Source organism: Loxodonta africana, chromosome 22, assembly GCF_030014295.1.
Source record: "Loxodonta africana isolate mLoxAfr1 chromosome 22, mLoxAfr1.hap2, whole genome shotgun sequence".
In the NCBI taxonomy this organism is placed as follows: domain Eukaryota; kingdom Metazoa; phylum Chordata; class Mammalia; order Proboscidea; family Elephantidae; genus Loxodonta; species Loxodonta africana.
In genome coordinates, this window is record NC_087363.1 from 18467569 (window position 1) to 18487516 (window position 19948).

The following is a 19948-nucleotide window of genomic DNA, read 5'->3' on the forward strand; positions in this document are numbered from 1 at the left end:
GACAGATGGCATATGTTTATCAACAGCAAATTTCATTGATTCTGTGGTAAGCATTTCTTTACATCTTAACATGTCTAAAATCAGTAGGTCTCTTACATTCAATAATATGTAATACTTCAACTGGTTGTATTCTTTCATCTTAGTATTGTACTAAATAATGGTGCAACTACAATCTATGGCATCTTAGATTTATTAATTTGGTGTTTCTCAAACACCTACTGTATGACTAGAATTATACTAAGTTACATTGGGAAAATTCATGAAAATCAATCAAACACATAACACAATATCCAGCATATAACCAAAAATTACTAGACATGTGAAGAAGCAAAAGAAGCAGTGTGTGTGTGTGTGTGTGTATTCTCAGAAGGAAAAAGTAACCAACAGAAACAGAAATGACCATATGTTGGAATTAGCAGAGAAGGAATTTAAAACAGCTATTACTGATATGTTCAAGGACTTAAAAGAAAACATGAACATAATTACTACATAGATTGGGACTCAGGAATCTCAGCAGAGAAATTAAAACTATAAAAAAAAACTAATAAAAATTTTAGAACTTTGAAGTACAATATATGAAATGAAATATTCTCTGGATGAATTTTATGGTAAATTGAAGGCCAAAAAAGACAGTGAACCTGAAAACAGATTAATAGAAAATAGATTGGAAACAAACAAACAAAAAAAGAGCCACAGTTACCTGTTGGAAAATATTAAGTTTTCTAACATATATGTTATTTAAATCCCAGAAGTACAGAATAAATAGAGCAAGGCAGGTAAAATAATTGAAGAAATAATTGTTAAAAATTTTCCAAATATGGTGAGAATATTCAAGGATACAGCAAAATGCCATCGGAATAAATACAAAGAAAATCACATCAAGCAACATCCTTAGTTTATCACAGTGTAAAGATGGGGAAAAAATCACAAAAGCAGTCAAGGAAAAATGGCCCATTGTATACAGAGGAACAAAGATACAAATGATAGCTGACATATCAGAAACATTAAAGGTCAGAAAATGGAATTACATCCTTAAAGTGTTAAGAGAAAAAATAAACTATCAACTCAAAATTCTATTTCCAACAAAGTATCCTTCAAAAATGAGTATGAGATCCACTTCCAGGGCCAGGACCCTTACTGCATCTGAGGCACATCTAACAAGAATCGGGAAGAGGCAGGCTTTCTGCTACCTTCTTGCCTCAGGTGCCTGAACTCTTCTAGTACTCAGGATGCCAAAGACACTGCATGGGGTAAGGAATAATCAGGGTTGAGCCCCAGCTGAGCTGAGGGCTCATGCTCTGCTGGTCTTCCAGGCCTGCCCCAGGTGAAAAAATGAGCGATAGCCTGACTTCAAGTAAAAGTACAGCGTATGTATCCAACTTGCTCCTTTCTCTGACAAATAATGAGTTAACACTGGATATTTTCCAACTATGATAAAGTTGTAAAGGTCACTATAATTAAAGACACCAGGAAGAGTAAAAAAAAAAAAAAATTCTTTTTTAAAATATAAAGGATCTACACAAAACTGTTGCAGGGCAAAAAACAACAAACACCAAAATGGACATTTCATTCAGGCCTGCCTTAAAAAATACTTGGAAAGTATGAACCTCCAAAGAAGAAAGAGGAGAAAAAAAAAAAAAAGAAGGAGAGGAAAAGGAAGAGGAAGAACAATAAGATTACTGAACCAGAAGAAGAAATTGTGAGAGTAGAAGAATACCAAAACTGAAAAAGAACAAAAAAAATTGGAACCCCAGCTCAGGGGATCCCTCAACATCGGACAGTTCAGATACCCAAGGATAAAGAAAAGCACATATCTCAGTAATGAAGAGGAACTTAGTAACTAAAATTAGTATTTATTATGTAAATATCATTAAAAAAATAATATTTAAAAAAAATCTTGAAGTACGAAGTTCACTTGGGGACTGAAGATTACTTTTAGAACTTTGAGCATAATGAACACTTGCTAACAAATATTTCTGTACTATGAAATAGTTTATAGGAAATTGAAAAGTAATTTTAAAGTACCATGTTTCTATCTTAGCAGAGTAATAAAAATCAAGATTTGTTAATAACCATTAATACTGAAAGCAACTAATTTTAATAAGAACAAGAAAACTTAATACCATCATCCCAAGAAATAAGGTAGATATAAAAAGATTGCTTTGAGATGTTAATTAAAAAACACCCACTCATTATAAAAGGTTTATCCATGTCTGATTAATGTGAGCTCTTTCGAAACAAATTTAATCTTTAAAATAAAACCTTCAGATAAATTGTGAAAAATCTGAATGATTTATTGTCTTTAATTGTTACTAAAATTTTCAAGAGAATGAAGGTGAAATAATATTTTTTTTGATAAACAAGAGCTGAGAGAATGTATTGCTACCAGATCTGCAACGCAAGATACGCCAAAGGAAGTTTTTCAGGCTGAAGAGAAATGATTTTCAGATAGAAACTAAAGTCTACATGAAGGAATAAAGATTGCCAGAATTGATAAATAAGTGGTAAATATTTAAGACTATCTTTTTTTCTTATCTTAACTTCTTTTGGAACATAACAGAAATAACATTTTATTATGGGGTTCGTTACATATATAGAAATAAAACATATGACAAGAATACCAAAAAGGATGGTGGTCAAGGAGTTATACTGTTATAAAGTTCTAATATTTTAGCTGAAGTTGTACTTCACATACTAAATTAACTCTAAGCTTACTGTATACTTAAGTTAAGGACACCTGTTGTAATCTCTTTGGAAACCCTAGTGGCATAGTGGTTAAGAGCTACAGCTGCTAACCAAAAGGTCAGTAGTTCGAATCCACCAGGAGCTCCTTGGAAACTCTATGGGGCAGTTCTACTCTGTCCTACAGGGTCACTATGAGTCAGAATTGACTCAACAGCAACAGGTTTGGTTGTTTGTTTTTAAATCGTAATCTATAAAGCAACCACAATTTTTTTTTTTTTTGTAATTTAAAAGAGGAAGATTAAAAGCAAATAGAGATATTAAACAGTACACTAAAACATGTTTGATTAACCCAAAAGAAGGTAGGAAAGGAAGAAGAAAGGAACAAAACACAAGAGAAAGCAAATCAGAAGACTTATCTTCAATTAATAATTACATAAAATGCAAATAAACCATCCAACAAAAAGGTAAAGACTGTCAGACTGCAAGAACGAACTATACGTTACCAGACCAGAGTTTCTATTTAAATGTAAAGACACAGATTAAAAGTATAGAAAAAGATATACCATGTTAAAAGTTGGTGTAGCTACATAACCAGGAGTATTAACAATGTTAAAGATTATTTTTTAATGATAAATGGTTCAATTCATTACAATGACAAAACAATCCTAAACGTGTAACAATAAGAGAGCTTCAGAATACATGAACCAAAAACTATCACAACTACAGAAAGAAAGAGACAAATCCGCAATCCTATTTGCAGACTTTAATACCACAGGGTCTAAAAGCAGGCGTTCGCAACACAAGTCAGACAATATTTTGAACGGAATGCTAATGAAAACAGCACATATCAGAACAGGGGAGGGGGACTGCAGTGAAAGCACTACCCCGTTGCCATCAAGTCGATTCCAACTCATAGCGACCCTATAGGACAGAGTAGAACTGCCCCCGACAGAGTTTCCAAGTAGCGCCTGGTGGATTTGAACTGCTGACCTTTTGGTTAGCAGCCATAGCACTTAACCACTACGCCCCCAAACCAAAACAAACAAATAAACAAACCTTTGCCATCGAGTTGATTCCGACTCATAGCAATCTTATAGGACAGAGTAGAACTGCCCCATAGGGTATCCAAGGAACACCTAGTGGATTTAAACTGCGGACCTTTTGGTAAATGGCCATAGCTCTTAACCACTACAATACCAGGGTTTCTACCATGCCACCAGGGTAGTAAAATTGATAGTACCTGTTGCCATCAAGTCAATTTTGTCTCATAGCAACCCTATAGGACAGAGTCGAACTGCCCCATAGAGTTTCCAAGGAGTAGCTGGTGAATTCAAACTGCTGACCATTTGGTTAGCAGCTGAGCTCTTAATCACTGCGCCACCAGAGCTCCACTAAAACCACTGATAACCAAACCTACTGCTGTTGAGTTGATTCTGACTCATAACATCCTATAAGACAGAGCAGAACTGCCCAATAGGGTATTCAAGGCCATACATCTTTCTCCCAAGCAGCAGCTGGTGGGTGCAGACTGCTGACCCTTCTTTCAACTGGCAGCCCAGCACTTTAACCACTGCGTCACCAGGGCTCCAAAAATTGATAGTAGCCAGTGCTTATATTAAAAAAGGAGGAAGTCACACAACAATGTGGATGAATCTCAGAAATCTTGTTGAGCAAAAGGAGCCAGACTCCAAACAGCACATACTACACGATTCCATTTAAACAAAGCTTAAAAATACGCAAAACTAATCTATGATGCTACGAATTGGAGCAGTGGTATCCTGTGGAGGGTGGAAGAACTCTGAATGCAAAGGGGACAGGAGGGAACTCTCCTTATCAAGTAAAGCTTATCAAGTTTTAAGATCTGTGTACTGCATTCTATGCAAATTTTACATAAAATAATAAAAAGTAGCATTTATCACATTTGTAAGTAAACAACAGTTTGTGTAATTATATGTCAATGAGGGCTAAAATTCTGGCTCTCTTTTTCTGTTTCATCTGGATCCTCCTATCCCATGTTTAGCATAATGTCTTGAATACATTAGGTGCTCACTGAATATTTGTTCGAAGAAGGAATAAACAAAATGTTGAAAAACAATTAATCCTACCCTCACAGAGCTTGCACACTCCAACAAGTTAGTGCCTCTCCATATTGCATTGTAATCACTTGTTTGAAACCAAACCTGCTGCAGTCGAGTCAATTCCAACTCAGAGCAACACCGCAGGATGGAGCAGAACTGCCCCCCATGGTTTCCAAGGCTGTGATCGTTTACAGAAGCAGACTGCTGCATCTTTCTTCTCAGGAGGGGCTGGTGGGTTTCATCTGACAATCTTTCCATTAAGCAGCCAAACTCTTAACCATTGTGCCACTAGGGCTCTTCTATCACTTGTTTACATACCTATATAATGGACAGATCTTTCCAGGAGGGCAAGGAGCGTATCTCAGTTTGTGGAATCCTCACAGCCTAAAACAAAGCTTAACGTGGCTCTACATAAATGTTAAATTAAGCCAATGAATGCACAGTTATGTGAATAAAATGAACAGGGTAGACATTGATAAGTATCACAAAAGAGGCAAAAATAAAGTGTCATCAGCATTCAAAGGTGAAGATTATCATTATGTAGAAAGCAGATAAAATAATTTTAATTTAGCACTTACGGAAAATAAAGATATTATGCGTTTTCTATGTTTGGGGGTATTTCTTCTGGCTGTGGTGGAGGTGAACCTAGAATCTCCACCCGATTCAAACTTACCCTGCAGGACTTTGCTCTGAGGCTCCCTGAACTGCCAGACTAGTGGGGTCCCCTTGTTCTGCACTTCCATAATACCCTGTACTGCTCTTTCGTGGCATTTATCACAACTGCAGTTTAACCATTTATTTCATCATGAGTTTACTACCCATCTCTCTCATTAGATGGTGAGCTCTGTGAGAACAAAGGCAGTGCCTGACATCCGAGACATCTCCGCTAGCTACCTGTTGAATGAATCACAGCACACGAGCGATAGACCAGATCTTAAAAATCATCCACATCTTATAAGAGCATCATTTTACGGATGAGCAAAGAGGCCACATCAGCAAAGTACTTGCTGTAGATCCGCAAACATACAGGCGGTCCTGTTGGGACTAGAGCTACTAGAACGTAAATTTCCAGACCTCCAGGACAAAGATTTCTCTGTTGGTCAATCTGAGGTTCCACCTACTGCCATCTTTTCCTCTCATTCGACCAGCAATCAGGGTTATGGGGATAAAGTGTGGCCTCTAAGTAACCGATTAACATGAAGTTCAAAGTCATGTCACTGGCCTTATGACAAGCTATAGTGTTCTAACCAAGTCAACAAAAAGTACAGGTGGTGTTCATGTAGGGTGTGCTCATCTCTGTGAGTGCACAGCCACTGAGAAATGACTTCGATGCTAAAAATGCTCACATTTAAATAGTCCTCAGAAACTGGGTTTTCAGAAACTATTTACATTTTAGTCTTGTGGATAAATGACAAGTGGTGAATCCTAACTAAGAAACATCTAATGTAAAATCTTAAATGATTGAGACCAACTGTGATCCCCTAAGCCGGTAAAAAGAATTAAAAAAAAAAAAAAAAGAAAGAAAAAAAAGGCATGCTCTCATTGTTTAGGTCAGAAAATCTGTGAAAATTTTCTTTTCCTCTTGTCATTATTTCTCGTACATCTTCCTTGTTTACTGCACAAAAGCCAATTAGTTATCTCTATGAAAAGCACCATGACTAATTCTGAAGCCTGGGTCCTCTGTACCCCTTTTACCCCCACCAGCAAGAACCTCAACTCCTTGCTCAGTCAACAGCTGGTGGACAGGGATGGGTTGGGGCTTGGAGGAGACGAATACATGAAAAACCCCATGAGGACAGCTCCATTCATGAAGTAGCTCTACAAAACTCTTTCTTCCCTCTTTTTTATGACATGCGATTTTCCCCCAGGGCAAAAGCCTGACTTTCCAGCAGAGAAAAACCCAAAACTAAACACATTGCTGTCATGTGACTATTTGTTGAACGCTGTCGACTCACAGCAACCATACAGGACAGAGCAGAACTGCTCCACAGGGTTTCCTAGGCTGCAATCTTCACGAGAGCAGATCTCCAGGTCTTTTTTCCCGCAGAGCAGCTGGTGGGTTCAAACCACCAAACTTTCAGTTAGCAACTGAGTGCTTAACATCTGCGCCACCAGAGCTCCTCCAGCAGGAAAAAGCTGTCAGGAAAAAGGACAGCTCTGCTTTGCTGTTAAGGGCTCTATTTTTTCCTTTCTAAATAATTTTATTATTATTATTTTTTAATCTCTTCCAGGAAACCCTGGTGGCGTAGTGGTTAAGTGCTACGGCTGCTAACCAAAGTTCGAATCTGCCAGGCGCTCCTTGGAAACTCTATAGGGCAGTTCTACTCTGTCCTGTAGGGTCACTATGAGTCGGAATCGACTCAACGGCACTGGGTTTGGTTTTTTCTTTTTTTTTTGGTAGTCTCTTCCTAGAAAGGCTTCCCCCTTCTTCCCAGTGGATGGTGTTAGACGTTCTAAAGCAAATGCTGTGGCTCCGAAGCCGCCCTTTCTCTCCTCCCCTGGGTCTCCTTCAACACAAAGCCTCCACTCCAACAGGGAGCTAGGCGGTACGGGAAGCTGTTCCGGAAGTACCATTAGTCCTCCCACCGCAGAGATCTCCCATTAGCCATCAGTGCTCTTTGCTTCCCTTGCAGTCCAATCCCCTTACCCTCACTTTGAAATCAGGTCACTGTGTTTACAAAATAGGTGCTTGCAGCTTGGTGATGACTGGGAGGGGAGAGAGGGGACAGACGTTCACGACACTTTGGGCCCCTCACCCCATAGCTCCTTTCCACTCTCAAACTCCTGTAATCCCTCTGAATGTTGCCAGCCTTTAATTTTTCCTATCACTTACAAAACAACAAAGAGAAATTATTATAGAAAAGTTTGTAATAGAAAACGCTTCTGCAGGATACACTTTTTTTTCCACCATGTACCAGCTCTGTGCAGTTGGCACTTGTTTGAAACAGCTTTCAAAGAAAATATGTTTGCGGTTCAAAGATAAGCAGGTTTTTAGTAAACTGTCAAAAGGACTTTTTCTTCTCCTTCCCTGCTAGTGGCAAATCCCAAAAAGAAAGCGTAAGTAGAGGGAGAAGGCGCTCTCTCTGAGCTATAAAAGAAGAGGCAGAGACCTAGGTTTCTGGGAATCCATTAATGGCTAAGATAACCAGGGCTAGGACACTCTCCTACCCCACTTCAAATTAGGTTTTGCCATCAAAATACCCAACCCATTGTCATGGAGCCAATTCCAACTCACAGTGACCCTACAGGGCATGGTAGAATTGCCCCACAGGGTTTCCAAGGATGTAATCTCTACAGAAGCTGACTGCCACATCTTTCTCCTGTGGAATGGCTGGTGAATTTGAACTGCCGACCTTTCAGTTAGCAGCCAAATGCGTACCACCACTGCACCACCAGGGCTCCTTTGCCATCAAAATAGTGAAGGTAAAACACTCAAATAATCCTATGCAATAATTAAGATAGAGGTTTTTGCTTGTTTTTAAAAAGCAACTGTGTTCTAACTATAATTATTATTTCATGTTCGGAATCCACTCCACGGCACAGGGTTTTTTTTTTACCATAAAGCCTATGTTAATTCACTGTTTGAAATAAAAAGGACATTCCATTTGAAGAAGGCCTCTGTTTATATCAATTATAACAGAAAAGTGCCTTAATGGAGATATTATATAATAAAGAACAAAAACAACTAGAGCCCATAAACCACCACGCAGGGGGTTAAGTCAGGAGGCTGAACTGGCAGCAATGTAGAGAAGAAAGCTGGCTAGGCCAGGAAGACCAGGAAGCCCTGTGTCTACACAGGACTCTGCATTTCAGTTTGTTCACACACCCTGCGCTTCAGAGGCTATATTTTGCTCCTTGCCCCAATATAGCTTTTGCACTGAGCTTCTGTTAAGGGTGATGAAGAGTGATGGTTGAACAACATGATGAATAATAAGTCAATGTCACTGAACTGCACATGTGAAAAATGTTGAAATGGCAAATGTTTTCTTATGTATATATGTTGTTAGGTGCCATCGAGTTACTTCTGACTCATAGTGACCCTATGTACAACAGAATGAAACACTGCCTGGTCCTGTGCCATCCTCACAATCATTATGCTTGAGCCCATTGTTGCAGCCACTCTGTCAATCCATCTCGTTGAGGGTCTTCTTCTTTTTTGCTGACCCTCTGCTTGACCAAGCATGATGTCCTTCTTCAGAGACTGAGCCCTCCTGATAACATGTCCAAATTATGTGAGACAAAGTCTCGCTATCCTTGTTTCTAGGGAGCATTCTGGCTGTAGTTCTTCCAATGAAATGTAAAGAATAAACCATCTAATGCCATATTTAAGGACTTCACAGAAGGGACTGCAAATGTCAAGGTCATAAGCCCACAGGGAAAAGTTAAACCTCTGGAGAAACTCTGAGAAGAAATTTAAATGGGAAATAAAATCCTGACAAAATGGAGGCATAACTTTCTTTTTGTAATTTCTGACGATGCTACCGATGAAAAATAAATTCTTCACTTTTAGAGCACATGAATGTTATAATGATACCAAGACTTCAACCTAAAGTGAAAGATGGGGCAGATGGTCATCTCTTTTCTGTCTGAGGAACAGGCTAAGTAAGACCTATAACTCCCTGCTGTACAGTTTAGGAAATTTCACAAAAACATTCTATTTTTCCCCCTGTAGGAAAACAGACCCCCAGCTCCTTCTGTTCTTCCTGTGCTGACAGTGCAGGGTTCTCCTCAGCATCATTTCATGGTGAGCAGGTGGTAGTATGAAATTTTTTGATAAAAACAATCCACTGGCAGAGGTTGCCAAGAGGTCAGTGGAACCTGGATTAACAATTGATCAGCTCTAATGGACTATCACGGCAACAAACTCAGAGCCCATGTAGAGACTTGCTACCCCAGTAATGGCAATAGGGCTGACACCCAAGCTGTTAACAAATGTACGCTTAATAGCATGGAAGCTTCCGCAGCTTTCAAAACCTTCGTCTAAGCAGAGACGCATTCTCCCATGCATGTCCACTTCATCAAAGACTTCTCTTTTATACCCATCGCTGTCCAGTAATATTGACAGATTATTTCAATATCTACCTTTGAGTTCAGACCACAACTGGATCCTCCAAAATCTGTCTTGTACACACACAGGTGACAGAAAAAGAACTGGACTCCCCTTCCTTGTTCCCATGGGAACAAAAACTATCAAACTCCAGAGGCTCGTTTTCTTGTATCTATTTTTTTGAGAGATGCAATGCCGCGAGTTTGACAAAGGCGAGTCAGTTGTGCTACACCAGGATTGTACTCGAAAGCTTTAGTAACATGAAGGAAGTCAGAACCATCTCACATGATAACAACAGTTTCAGATAGACAATAAAGAACACGGTCTCTTGGTTGTTGAGCTAAACCACAAAGCATTTTTTCTCTGCTGAAGATAAATAGTCCCTGAAGGCCAATCATATCATTCCCTTCCCTGTTCCAGCTCACCTGTCCTTAGTACACAGTTGAGCTCAGAGGAAAATTGACTTTGTGAGCCTTAAAAGCCAGATTTTCCAAAAACAGTCCTGACTTCCAATAATATTTCTCATTCTTCTGTAAACTCACTCCCTTCCAGTTAGACCAATTGATCTAAATATTTGGTCCAGAAAGAAACAAGAACTAGGAAACGCTTTTATGTAAAACAGGCCAAGGGTCAAAATCAGGAAATTTAACATTGATACATTATTATTATCTAATGCACAGTCCACATTCAAATCTTCCCAGCTATCCCAAAGTTGTCCCTTTCAAAAACTTTTTTCAGGATCACACGCTGCATTTAGTTGCCATGTGCCTTTCACCTCTTTTAGTCTGGAACAGGTCCTCAACTTCTATCTTTCTTGACCTTGACATTTCTGAAGAGGAGTCCAGCCAGTTGCTCTGTAGAATGTTCTTCGGGTTTGTCTGATGTTTGAATTCAGGTTACACATTTTGGGCAAGAATTCTACATAAATGACCACCCAGATCATCACATCTGGAGGCACTTGATGTCAATTTGCCACATTAATAGTGGTGTTACCTTTGATTACTTGATTAAGGTGGTGTCTGCCAGATTTCCCCACTGTAAAATGGCTATTTTTCCCTTTGAAATTAATAAGCGATTTGTGAAGAGATACTTTGAGACTGTAAATGTTCTGTTCATCAAATTTTTACCCATTAATTTTAGCATCCATTGATTATTCTTGCCTGAATCAATTATTACTATAATCTTCTAATTCCATCACTTCTTCTATTTATTAGTTAGCATTCTACTGTAAGTGCTACTGCAAGAAGGGAACTTCTCATTTATCTATCTATCTGTGTGTTTATTCATTTATTATCAGTGTAACCTCATGGATTCTTATTGTATTCAATGTCACAGGCTAATTAGATTTGAGTTTCTGTCATTTACATCCAGAATATTCCTGAAAAGCCTTCAGCAACTCCTGGGGAGAGTGTGACAGCTTCTCTTGGCAATGCATTCAAGAGATCCTTATAATCTTTACACTTATAAAGATGCTTCCATTAAATCTCTATAGCCCACTCCAGAAAGGACAAACCCTCTGAAGACAAGGCACACTGAAGACAAGTGTGGCTAGTAAATGGTTCCTAGGACTCTGTGGCTATGCCATGTGACTGTAGAAAGACAAGGTTCTTGCTATTCTGCGTGCTCCTCTACCCCTTGTCTTGCAGCTTCTCTCAAATAGCTGTGTCAGCTTCTCCGCACATCTCCCAGTGTTAGCAACAGTCCTCTGAGCTTCTCTACCACCCTGGCTCTGTTCATTTCATACACTGGGTGCTAGGCCTGGAAATGATCCCCAGATGAAGGGCTTGATATTTCTGTTTGTCCCTTCAGATCCATTTCTCACCCTTTTCCACCCAGCTGAAACATCAATGATCCCTCAGGAGGCTGAAACATCAATGACATCAACAGGCTTCCAGTTGGATTTAGCCAGTGGTGAGTACTGGTAAGAGATCAGGAAGCAGGAGGGTGATATTGAGGTATTTGCCCTCCACAAAAATTTCACCATTAACCCCTTGCACCACACTACCAAATATCGGCTCCCTATAGCTATTCCCTGTAGGTTCTGGAAACCACTCCCTCCCTCCCATTGTTCCTTCAGGCCTAGAAATCATAAAGGGTCCCGAGTGTGGCTAGCCCCAGGGTATGACACCACCACTTACTGATTTCTCTCATCCCTGCCCACATGTTTGTAAACAGGCCCTTTTCATATGCTCCTCAATTACTCCATTTGAGTGCACCATGTTTTACCCACAAAAAATACAGATGGGAGTGATGAAAAGAGGTACATCCACAGGAGAGAGATACTGCCAAAGACTGTTATTGCCATCTCTTTTTGTGCTTAAAGATTTATGTCTGCTTTTATCTTCTCCATTTTAATGGAAACATAGCAAAATAAACACCATTCCCTAATTGTGACCACATGCCACTAGAAGAGATATGTTCTAGCAAAGCGGAGAATTAAGGATCAAGATTTGCTTCTTGTATTTTCCTAGCAGTGAGGAAAAGCCACAGAACTCAACATGACAATACAGATAAAAGTTCCTACAAGCAGGATCCAAAGGAACCTGCACGTATTGTTCAGTTCCCTCATTTCCTTTTAATATGCTTTCTATGCACGCCAACATCACAATCTCTCTCAGACACAGGTGTGCCATGATCAGATGCAAGATGTACTGCAAGACATTTATTAAACAGACATTCAAATCCCAAGTCTGAACAATTTCATTTTTAAATATAATTAACAGCCAATTCAAGGGTAGATCCATCATAATGTTGTTTTCATTCACTTGAATTTCAAAATGAAGCCCAGGGGATGGGATCTATCTTATCGATTTACTAGTAAGAGCTCTGGGGATTATCCTCAGTTTACCGATTTAATTTCCTCAAAATTGGGGGAGAGTTCATAGAAATCTGGTTACACGCATGATGGAGAAGGGTTGAGAATCACTATCCTGCCTTGTCAAAAGACAGCCACGTTTATTCCAACTGTGTACCAATCTTTCACAAGCTTGCCTGTCTCGTCGTCTGCTGAAGTGTGGCATTCCTGCATGCCTGGCATCCCTCCTTTGGCCATAAAGACACAGAATCAAAGTATAGTCAGTTACCTGCAGGTCTGCATCAAATTCATGCTTCAGGTGTGCTTCCTCTGCAGCCTCCACAAGACGCTGAAAAGACAGAAGGTAACAGTAAGGATCAGAAGTGTGGCCTGACCCCACTTCTACAATGGGAGAAGACTGGTGTTTTTCCATTGCCCCAAAATGACAGATTCTATCCTGGCATGATGTGTCATGTGACCTGGAGCCTTTGCTCCCAACAAATTGAAAATAATCACAACAATGTCAAATTTGGCTTTTAAAAGATCTGGGGGATCTGGATATAGGCGGACTGCCTATGGTGAAAATAATATACTTAGGTCTTCATCCTTCATTGATTAATTCTTCCAGCAAGTGTTTACCATTGCGTGTCTGTAAGTACACATAAGTTCTGCACCTCTTTTCACAATGATTCAAAGACACTGGCCCTTGAGGCCCAGTGCTGATTCTAGAACCTACCTAGAGCAGTGTATTTCTGAGGTACAGAAGTCCTTTAGTCAACATTTATTGAATTGAATTGAGTCCAACTCTAAGTGGTCTAACTTTCTTTCCCAGCTGTTTGAAAAAGAATACTCATTTTAATTCCCCCAGTCATTCAAGGTCAATTATTTCTGAACCCAGTTCTACTTTGTAATTATCAGATGATAGGTATTTGCATTTAATGGCACATCAATGCCATTTTGCCAGTCTGCATACCAATAAGAAAATCACTGAAATTAAATCAGTAGCAGTACCCACAAAAACATAACTCTTGTTACTTCTGACAGCCAAGGAAGTTCAAACAACTTACATTCTCAGGAAAACAACTTCATGACATGTCTTCATTTAAAGAAAATCAACTATAAAAATAATTTTTATTTTAATTTGAATTTGCCAACAATATTTCTCATCATGAAAATATAGGCAATAGGATATTGCAGAAATGTCTAATTTAGTGAAATAACATTTCACTGAAATTTCATCAAACCAAAAGGAAAGCCTTAAGATCCAAGCAAAAACTCAACCATTTCTATTTTTCCCATGGTTACTCTTGTACCTTATGCTGCCTTTAACTTGCTTTTTGTTGTCATAATGCAGACCTGTGTTTGAGTCCCTATTTGAGAAATGATGACAATCACAGTAATCCCTAAATGGTGACAGAGGGATAAATGCCCCATATCATAACTAATAAATTGGACAAGAAAATGAATACAATGAAATATATTTGGATGACTTTACCAAAAACCAAACCGGCTGCTACTTAGTCAATTGCAAGTTATGGTGACCCCATGAGTTCCAGAGTAGAACTACACTCCATAGGGTCTTCAAGGCTGTGACCTTTCAAAAGCAGATCGCCAAACCTTACTTCTGAGGCTCCCTGGGTAGGTTCAAACAGCCAACCTGTCAGTTAGTAGTCAACTGTTTACCCGTCTGTGCCACCCAGAGACTCCTTGGTAATTTCAACCCATTGCTGTCGAGTGGATTTCAACTCATAGTGACCCTACGGAGCAGAACAGAACTCCCTCATAGGGTTCCCAAGGTTGTAATCTTTAGGTAAGCAGACTGCCACATCTTCTTCTGGTGGAGCAGCTGGTGGGCTTGAACCACTCACCTTTCGATTAGCAGCCAAGCACTTAACCACTGCACCACTGGCACCAAGGCTCCTCTGGGTAACTTTAGGCACCAGTAATACAGAGAACTGAATCCCTCTCTCTCCACAGCACATACCAAGAAAGACAAAGGCCACCAGAGACAGTTCAACCAAGAGACAGAAATCTTCAGAGGGTCAATAAGGGGATCACCTCTGGTCAAAGATGAGACTCACCCCAGGAGAACATTACAGGCCAGAGCCAGAAGAGCCAGCTCTAATTCTAGCCCAGATGGTAGCTGGCCAGCTACAGGTATGAGACCTTGAACACATTCCTTCCCCTTTCTGGCCCTCAATTTCTTCATTTGAAACACACAAAGAGATTTTCCTAGGCCATGGTTCTCAAAGTGTAGTCCCAGTCAAACAACATCAGGTTCACCTGGGAACTTGTTAGAAATAAAAATTCTCAGACTCCATCCTAGTTTTAATGAATCAATCAGAAAATCTTGGTTTAGGGCCTGGCCAAGCTTTAATCAGGGCTTTGAACTCTTGGTGAGAATTTGCATTTGTAACAAGTTCCCTGATGAGAATTTGCATTTCCACTCCCAGATATACTGAATCAGAATCTACATTTTAATAAGAGTCCCCAGATGATTCTTATGTATAACTTCCTGGGAACATGTTAGAAATGCAAACTCTCACCAGGGGTTCCAACCATACTGAATCAGTTCCAAGCCCTGGTTTTAATATGCCCTCCATGTTATTATAATGTCACTAGAGTTTGAGAACCACTGGCTAAAAACAGCACTTATCTCAGACCTTACTTCGTTCTTCATGCCTTGCTTAATGAGCTTCCTCAACCCTCCAAGGTTTCTCATCTATCTTTTCAAAATCTGTGTATGTATTTATTTTTACTGTAAGACATCAAATTCTTTACAGAAGAGAGGCATGAAATGGAGGGGTGAGAAACAGAAAAAGAAAAATAAGGAGAGACACTGTCTACATAGATTGAGTACATTGGCCAAAATCTTCACCAGGTCATAGTCTTCTTGTAATCAACCTAGTCAATGAAGCTTATTAGCCTCCTGGGATCCCATGATACAATTTGCAAATGTATCAATGTGGACCCTGGCAGATGAGTAACAGGCAGTGATATAAGAAATCTATGTGTTTCTGAGAGCTTATTCACCTCGTCTTAGTAACCGAGTTAGAATTTCTACACGAGTGTCATGAAATCAACTACATATTGAGCTTTATAGTATATACAAAAATTACGCATTTATGAACACTTATATTATCATAAAAAGTCATCCATTGTGAGCATTTATTTACTTAAACACATGAAAGTTTTTTTTTCTTTAACAGAATTCCTTAGTAGTGCAAATGGTTAATGTCCTCAGCTGCTAAATGAAAGGTTGGAGGTTCAAGTCCACTCAGAGGCACCTCGAAAGAAAGGTCTGGCAATCTACTTCCAAAAAATCAGCCACTGAAAATTCTATGGACCACAGTTCTACTCTGACAAGTAAGTATAAGGTTGTAATGAGTCCAAAATGACTCGACAGCAATTGGTAACTGGCTAAGTACTGAGAACCCAGAGAAGAAATGTTGATGAAATGTCCAAACAATCAAAAGACAAAAACAAATTTCCCAATGACCAAGACTGGTAACACTGAAGAAAGCAAAGAACTGGAAATGAAAAGAACAAAGCAATGTAGGACCAACAAACAAAAGAACGAGATGGAAATAATAGGTAAGTTGAATTACCATGAAAAAGCTTAGCATGAAATATAATTCTTACATAACATACAGAGTACTGTATTTATATATGTCTGTGGTATTTTTAATCATCTCATATGCCTACAAAAACTGGACAATGAATAAGGAAGAGCAAAGAAGAATCAACGCCTCTGAATTATGGTGCTGGCAAAGAATATTGAATATACCATGGACTGCCAGAAAAATGAATAAATTTAACATAGCATAAAATTTATTTCCACCACAAAACTGCAATACAAGGTATGGGGTACAAGAAGGTAACATATTGGAAGCAATTCAATAATACTATACTAACTACTAAGATCAGCCAGAACACTGTGCGCTGTGCCGAGTACAGTACGAGAATTTGACCCTGGCAGCCAGTTTTTATGCTCGTTTTCTAGTTAAATTTGCTGCATACCCTCAAAAAAAAAAAAAATTGCTTTATCTCACCCATTTCTTGTTTCCACAAAGATATTTTCCTATCATGCTTACCACAAAGCTTTAGCAAACATGATTCAAGAAAAGACAGTAAACCTGCAACTACACACACTATTTGTTTCATCGTGAGCAAATCAATACTTTGTAACAGGGCTCTTTGAAAGGATGTGCCCTTCATGGAGTCATCCGACCTGCCTTCCGATGACAATGGGGGGGGGGTGGAGTGCGGACCTAAATTTTTGGGAGAATTCAGGGAAAAGCCCCCAAGAACAGGCTCAACTGTTGTGCAAGATGGTGATGACAAACACCACACTAAGAAGCATGCTCGCAGAAAGAACAAAAGACAGTTGATCTTTCTTCTGAGGCACTCTTACAAAGTTAAGCAAGTTTACAGGAGTGTTATTTAAGAGGGAAACCATGTGCCCTAAATTTACCTGAAACAGAATCCTAGGGACAGAAGTTCCTGCTGTTAATAAAATAAAAATTAATGAAATTATTATTTAACAACGTCAAGATCACTCAGCTTCAAACTCTGATGCTTGCCAGCAGAAAACAGCCTAAAATATCTTTCCAAAAAAAAAAAAAAAATCCTTATTATTTAAGTCAAATGAAGACTGTCTTAAAAATAAGTTTGATATCACTTGCAACTAAGAAAAATCCATTTAAATTTGCTAATATTTAAATTCTTATATAACAAACTACCACTAAGCCTGGGGAAAAGTGTTACTGTATTAACACCTATTAGAAAGGCGGCATACTTTTAATAATAGGAAGTTAATTTTCTCTTATATGAATTCCCTTTTTCAATCCACAGATGGGATTATAGAATCGTGAATGTGGTTTTTAATTAAAATTGAACGCTGGAAATAAACATGGCTTTGAATTTTTTTTTTTTTTTTTTGAATTCTCCAGTACTCAAAGCTGAGCTTTGAGGTAAGGAAAGACAGTAGTTTTACCCAGAGATCTTTTCCCCTTTGGTGCCAAAGTGTCTTCTGACTCAACAAAAACGATACTGATACACTGGAATATACAACCTGGCTTTTGAATAAAGCACCTACAAGCTGAAAGGTTGTCATAAGTAGATGTACATTTTATTGACTTTTTTGTATTTCCAAATAACTCTACACTTTTAGTGAAATAAACACAAACAAGAGTGATCTTTATAAATAAGAAATGTTAGATACTATGGACCATGGATAATATTTATAGCCATGGTGAAGGCAAAGCTGCAGAAGGGAATAGCAGAGATATTAAATCTATTTCATTTAAAATCAAGTCTTACTTCCTGTACAACACCACAGAATGGACAGTCTCCGATTTCCTTCCCCACAACATTTAAGTCAAAACTGGGGTTAAAGACATCATAGAGGTCAAACTTTTCATCACGGTCCAGAAGAAGAAAATAGGACACCAAGTCAAAGTAAAAAACTGAACTGGAAAAAGAAAATGATCTTTCTGGTTCTACTTATATTTTTTTGTTGTTGTTGTACCTGGTCATTTTAGTTTAATGGAGAAAAGCTAGAAAGAATGTGTGATAAGAAGTGAGAAAAGTAATGGGAAAACGTGATTACACAATCAAAGTAACGTATTACTGGCCTCCTGCTGATTCTATCAGAATGAATAAATTGTATATAAATGATTTTTTTTTTAAATAAGTATCTCTGAAATGGTGATGGAAGGCAATTCTGGAAGAAAACCCTCAAAGAAAAATAAATGTAAAAACCATAAGGAGGAGCAAAGAAAAAAGTTATTTTTATTTATTATGCTAAAACTAAAAAGATTTGGCTTGTAAATGGATGGTGGACTTTAACAAAGGTTTCAAAGCACTTAATATGGTTAGTGGTTGTCAATTAATGCTTTGCAACAATACATTTAAGACTCAAAGGCAGGCCTGTTATCACCATTTTTCTGAAAGGAGTAAGTAATTCTTTCTCAAATAAGGTTTAAGCTCAATTGGAGGGACTCTGAAGAACACTTATGTTTATTAACATGGATTTGGGGTTCAGTGATGGCTAACTTGGCACTAGCTATTGAATGGTCATTATTACCATAGTCAGAGATCACATGACTGCTCCTCCAGCTCAGTGAGTTGAAGGAACATGCAGAAAACAACCAAGAGGAGGAATCAGGAAGTACTAATAATTACCATCACAACCACAACCAGTGTGGCATGGTTCATCTTTTTTCTTACACTAGATTCAGTGGCTTTCATTTGAAGGGCTAGAGTTTGGTGGAGAAGTTACACCTTTTTGCAAATTAGTGTGCACATGGGGTTAATGCTATCCCAGCACCATATTGCCTGGCAGGATTTTAACTCAAGATGTTGACATTTTACAGAGATGAAGACAGAGGGGTGTCCTGTCCACACACAAATTTCATTCTCAATAGATCGAGAAACAAAATTAAAATTCTCTATCCTGATTAGGAGCTGTTAGCATATCAAAAGGTATCTCCAGGAACCTGAGCAAAATGAGATTGAGTTTCCCGCTCCAGGACTGATTTCAAACACTCCTTTCTTGTATGAAACATCAGAAACCATCAGATTAAAAGCCATTAATTTGAGAAAAAAAGGAAGATGCTTAACTGTACACTCTTATTCCTTCTGGTGTTGAAATCCCTTTCTGCTCTCAGGATAGAGTGTTTATCACCAGACTGACAGGGTAGACTCATCTTTGCTTTTGTCTTTGTTGCTTCTGAGTAACCAGATAACAACTATTTCCCAAAGGGTGGGACTTGTACCACCCATGAGCCATGAAGCAGTATGAGGTAGTTTACAGAAGGGTGAGTGTGATCCTAATAATCCACAGTTTTCTCCTAATTTTAAAATGGATGATTTAGAGCTTGACATAACTAATGCCATAAGTTTTTCGTTTTTGTTTTTTTCTTATTCTTTCCTGCCTGCCTTCTCCTTTCCGCATACTTTTGCTAAAGGACTTTTATTGTCAGGCCACCTGTGACTTACGACCCCCCATGTGCAGAGTAGGGCGCAGATGTCTGGCATATATATCTTTAGCCTGTTAAGGAGATGTCCAGCATGTATCTCTTTAGTCTGATAAAGAATCTCTTATAATTATCCTGCAATGAATAACTCATCCAACCATGCCACCTGTGGGCTGCAAAGACTTCTAACCCTTGTAAAACTCATATATAAGCTTTAATGTAAAACTGCCTTTCGGGACTCCATAAAGACAGCCTGTGTTGCTGTCAGACTTTTTGTTGGTGCCACCTCCTAAATAAACATTCTCTCTGTTTCTGACTTGGAGTACGTTTCACTGGCTCGAGTATTCCAGGGCACAGATCCTAA

The 19948-nt window shown here is 38.8% G+C and overlaps 1 protein-coding gene and 1 pseudogene across 1 annotated transcript in view; one reads left to right on the plus strand and one right to left on the minus strand.

Annotated features, from left to right (window-relative positions):
* Positions 1 to 19948, minus strand: part of CACNA2D3 (calcium voltage-gated channel auxiliary subunit alpha2delta 3) — a 1049182-nt gene that overhangs the window by 715381 nt on the left and 313853 nt on the right. Inside the window, exon 4 of the mRNA XM_064274376.1 lies at positions 12894 to 12953. Coding sequence (XP_064130446.1) covers positions 12894 to 12953 — 60 coding nt within the window. The remainder of the gene's footprint in view (positions 1 to 12893; positions 12954 to 19948) is intronic.
* LOC135228445 (zinc finger CCHC-type and RNA-binding motif-containing protein 1-like) lies at positions 1262 to 1950 on the plus strand (annotated as a pseudogene).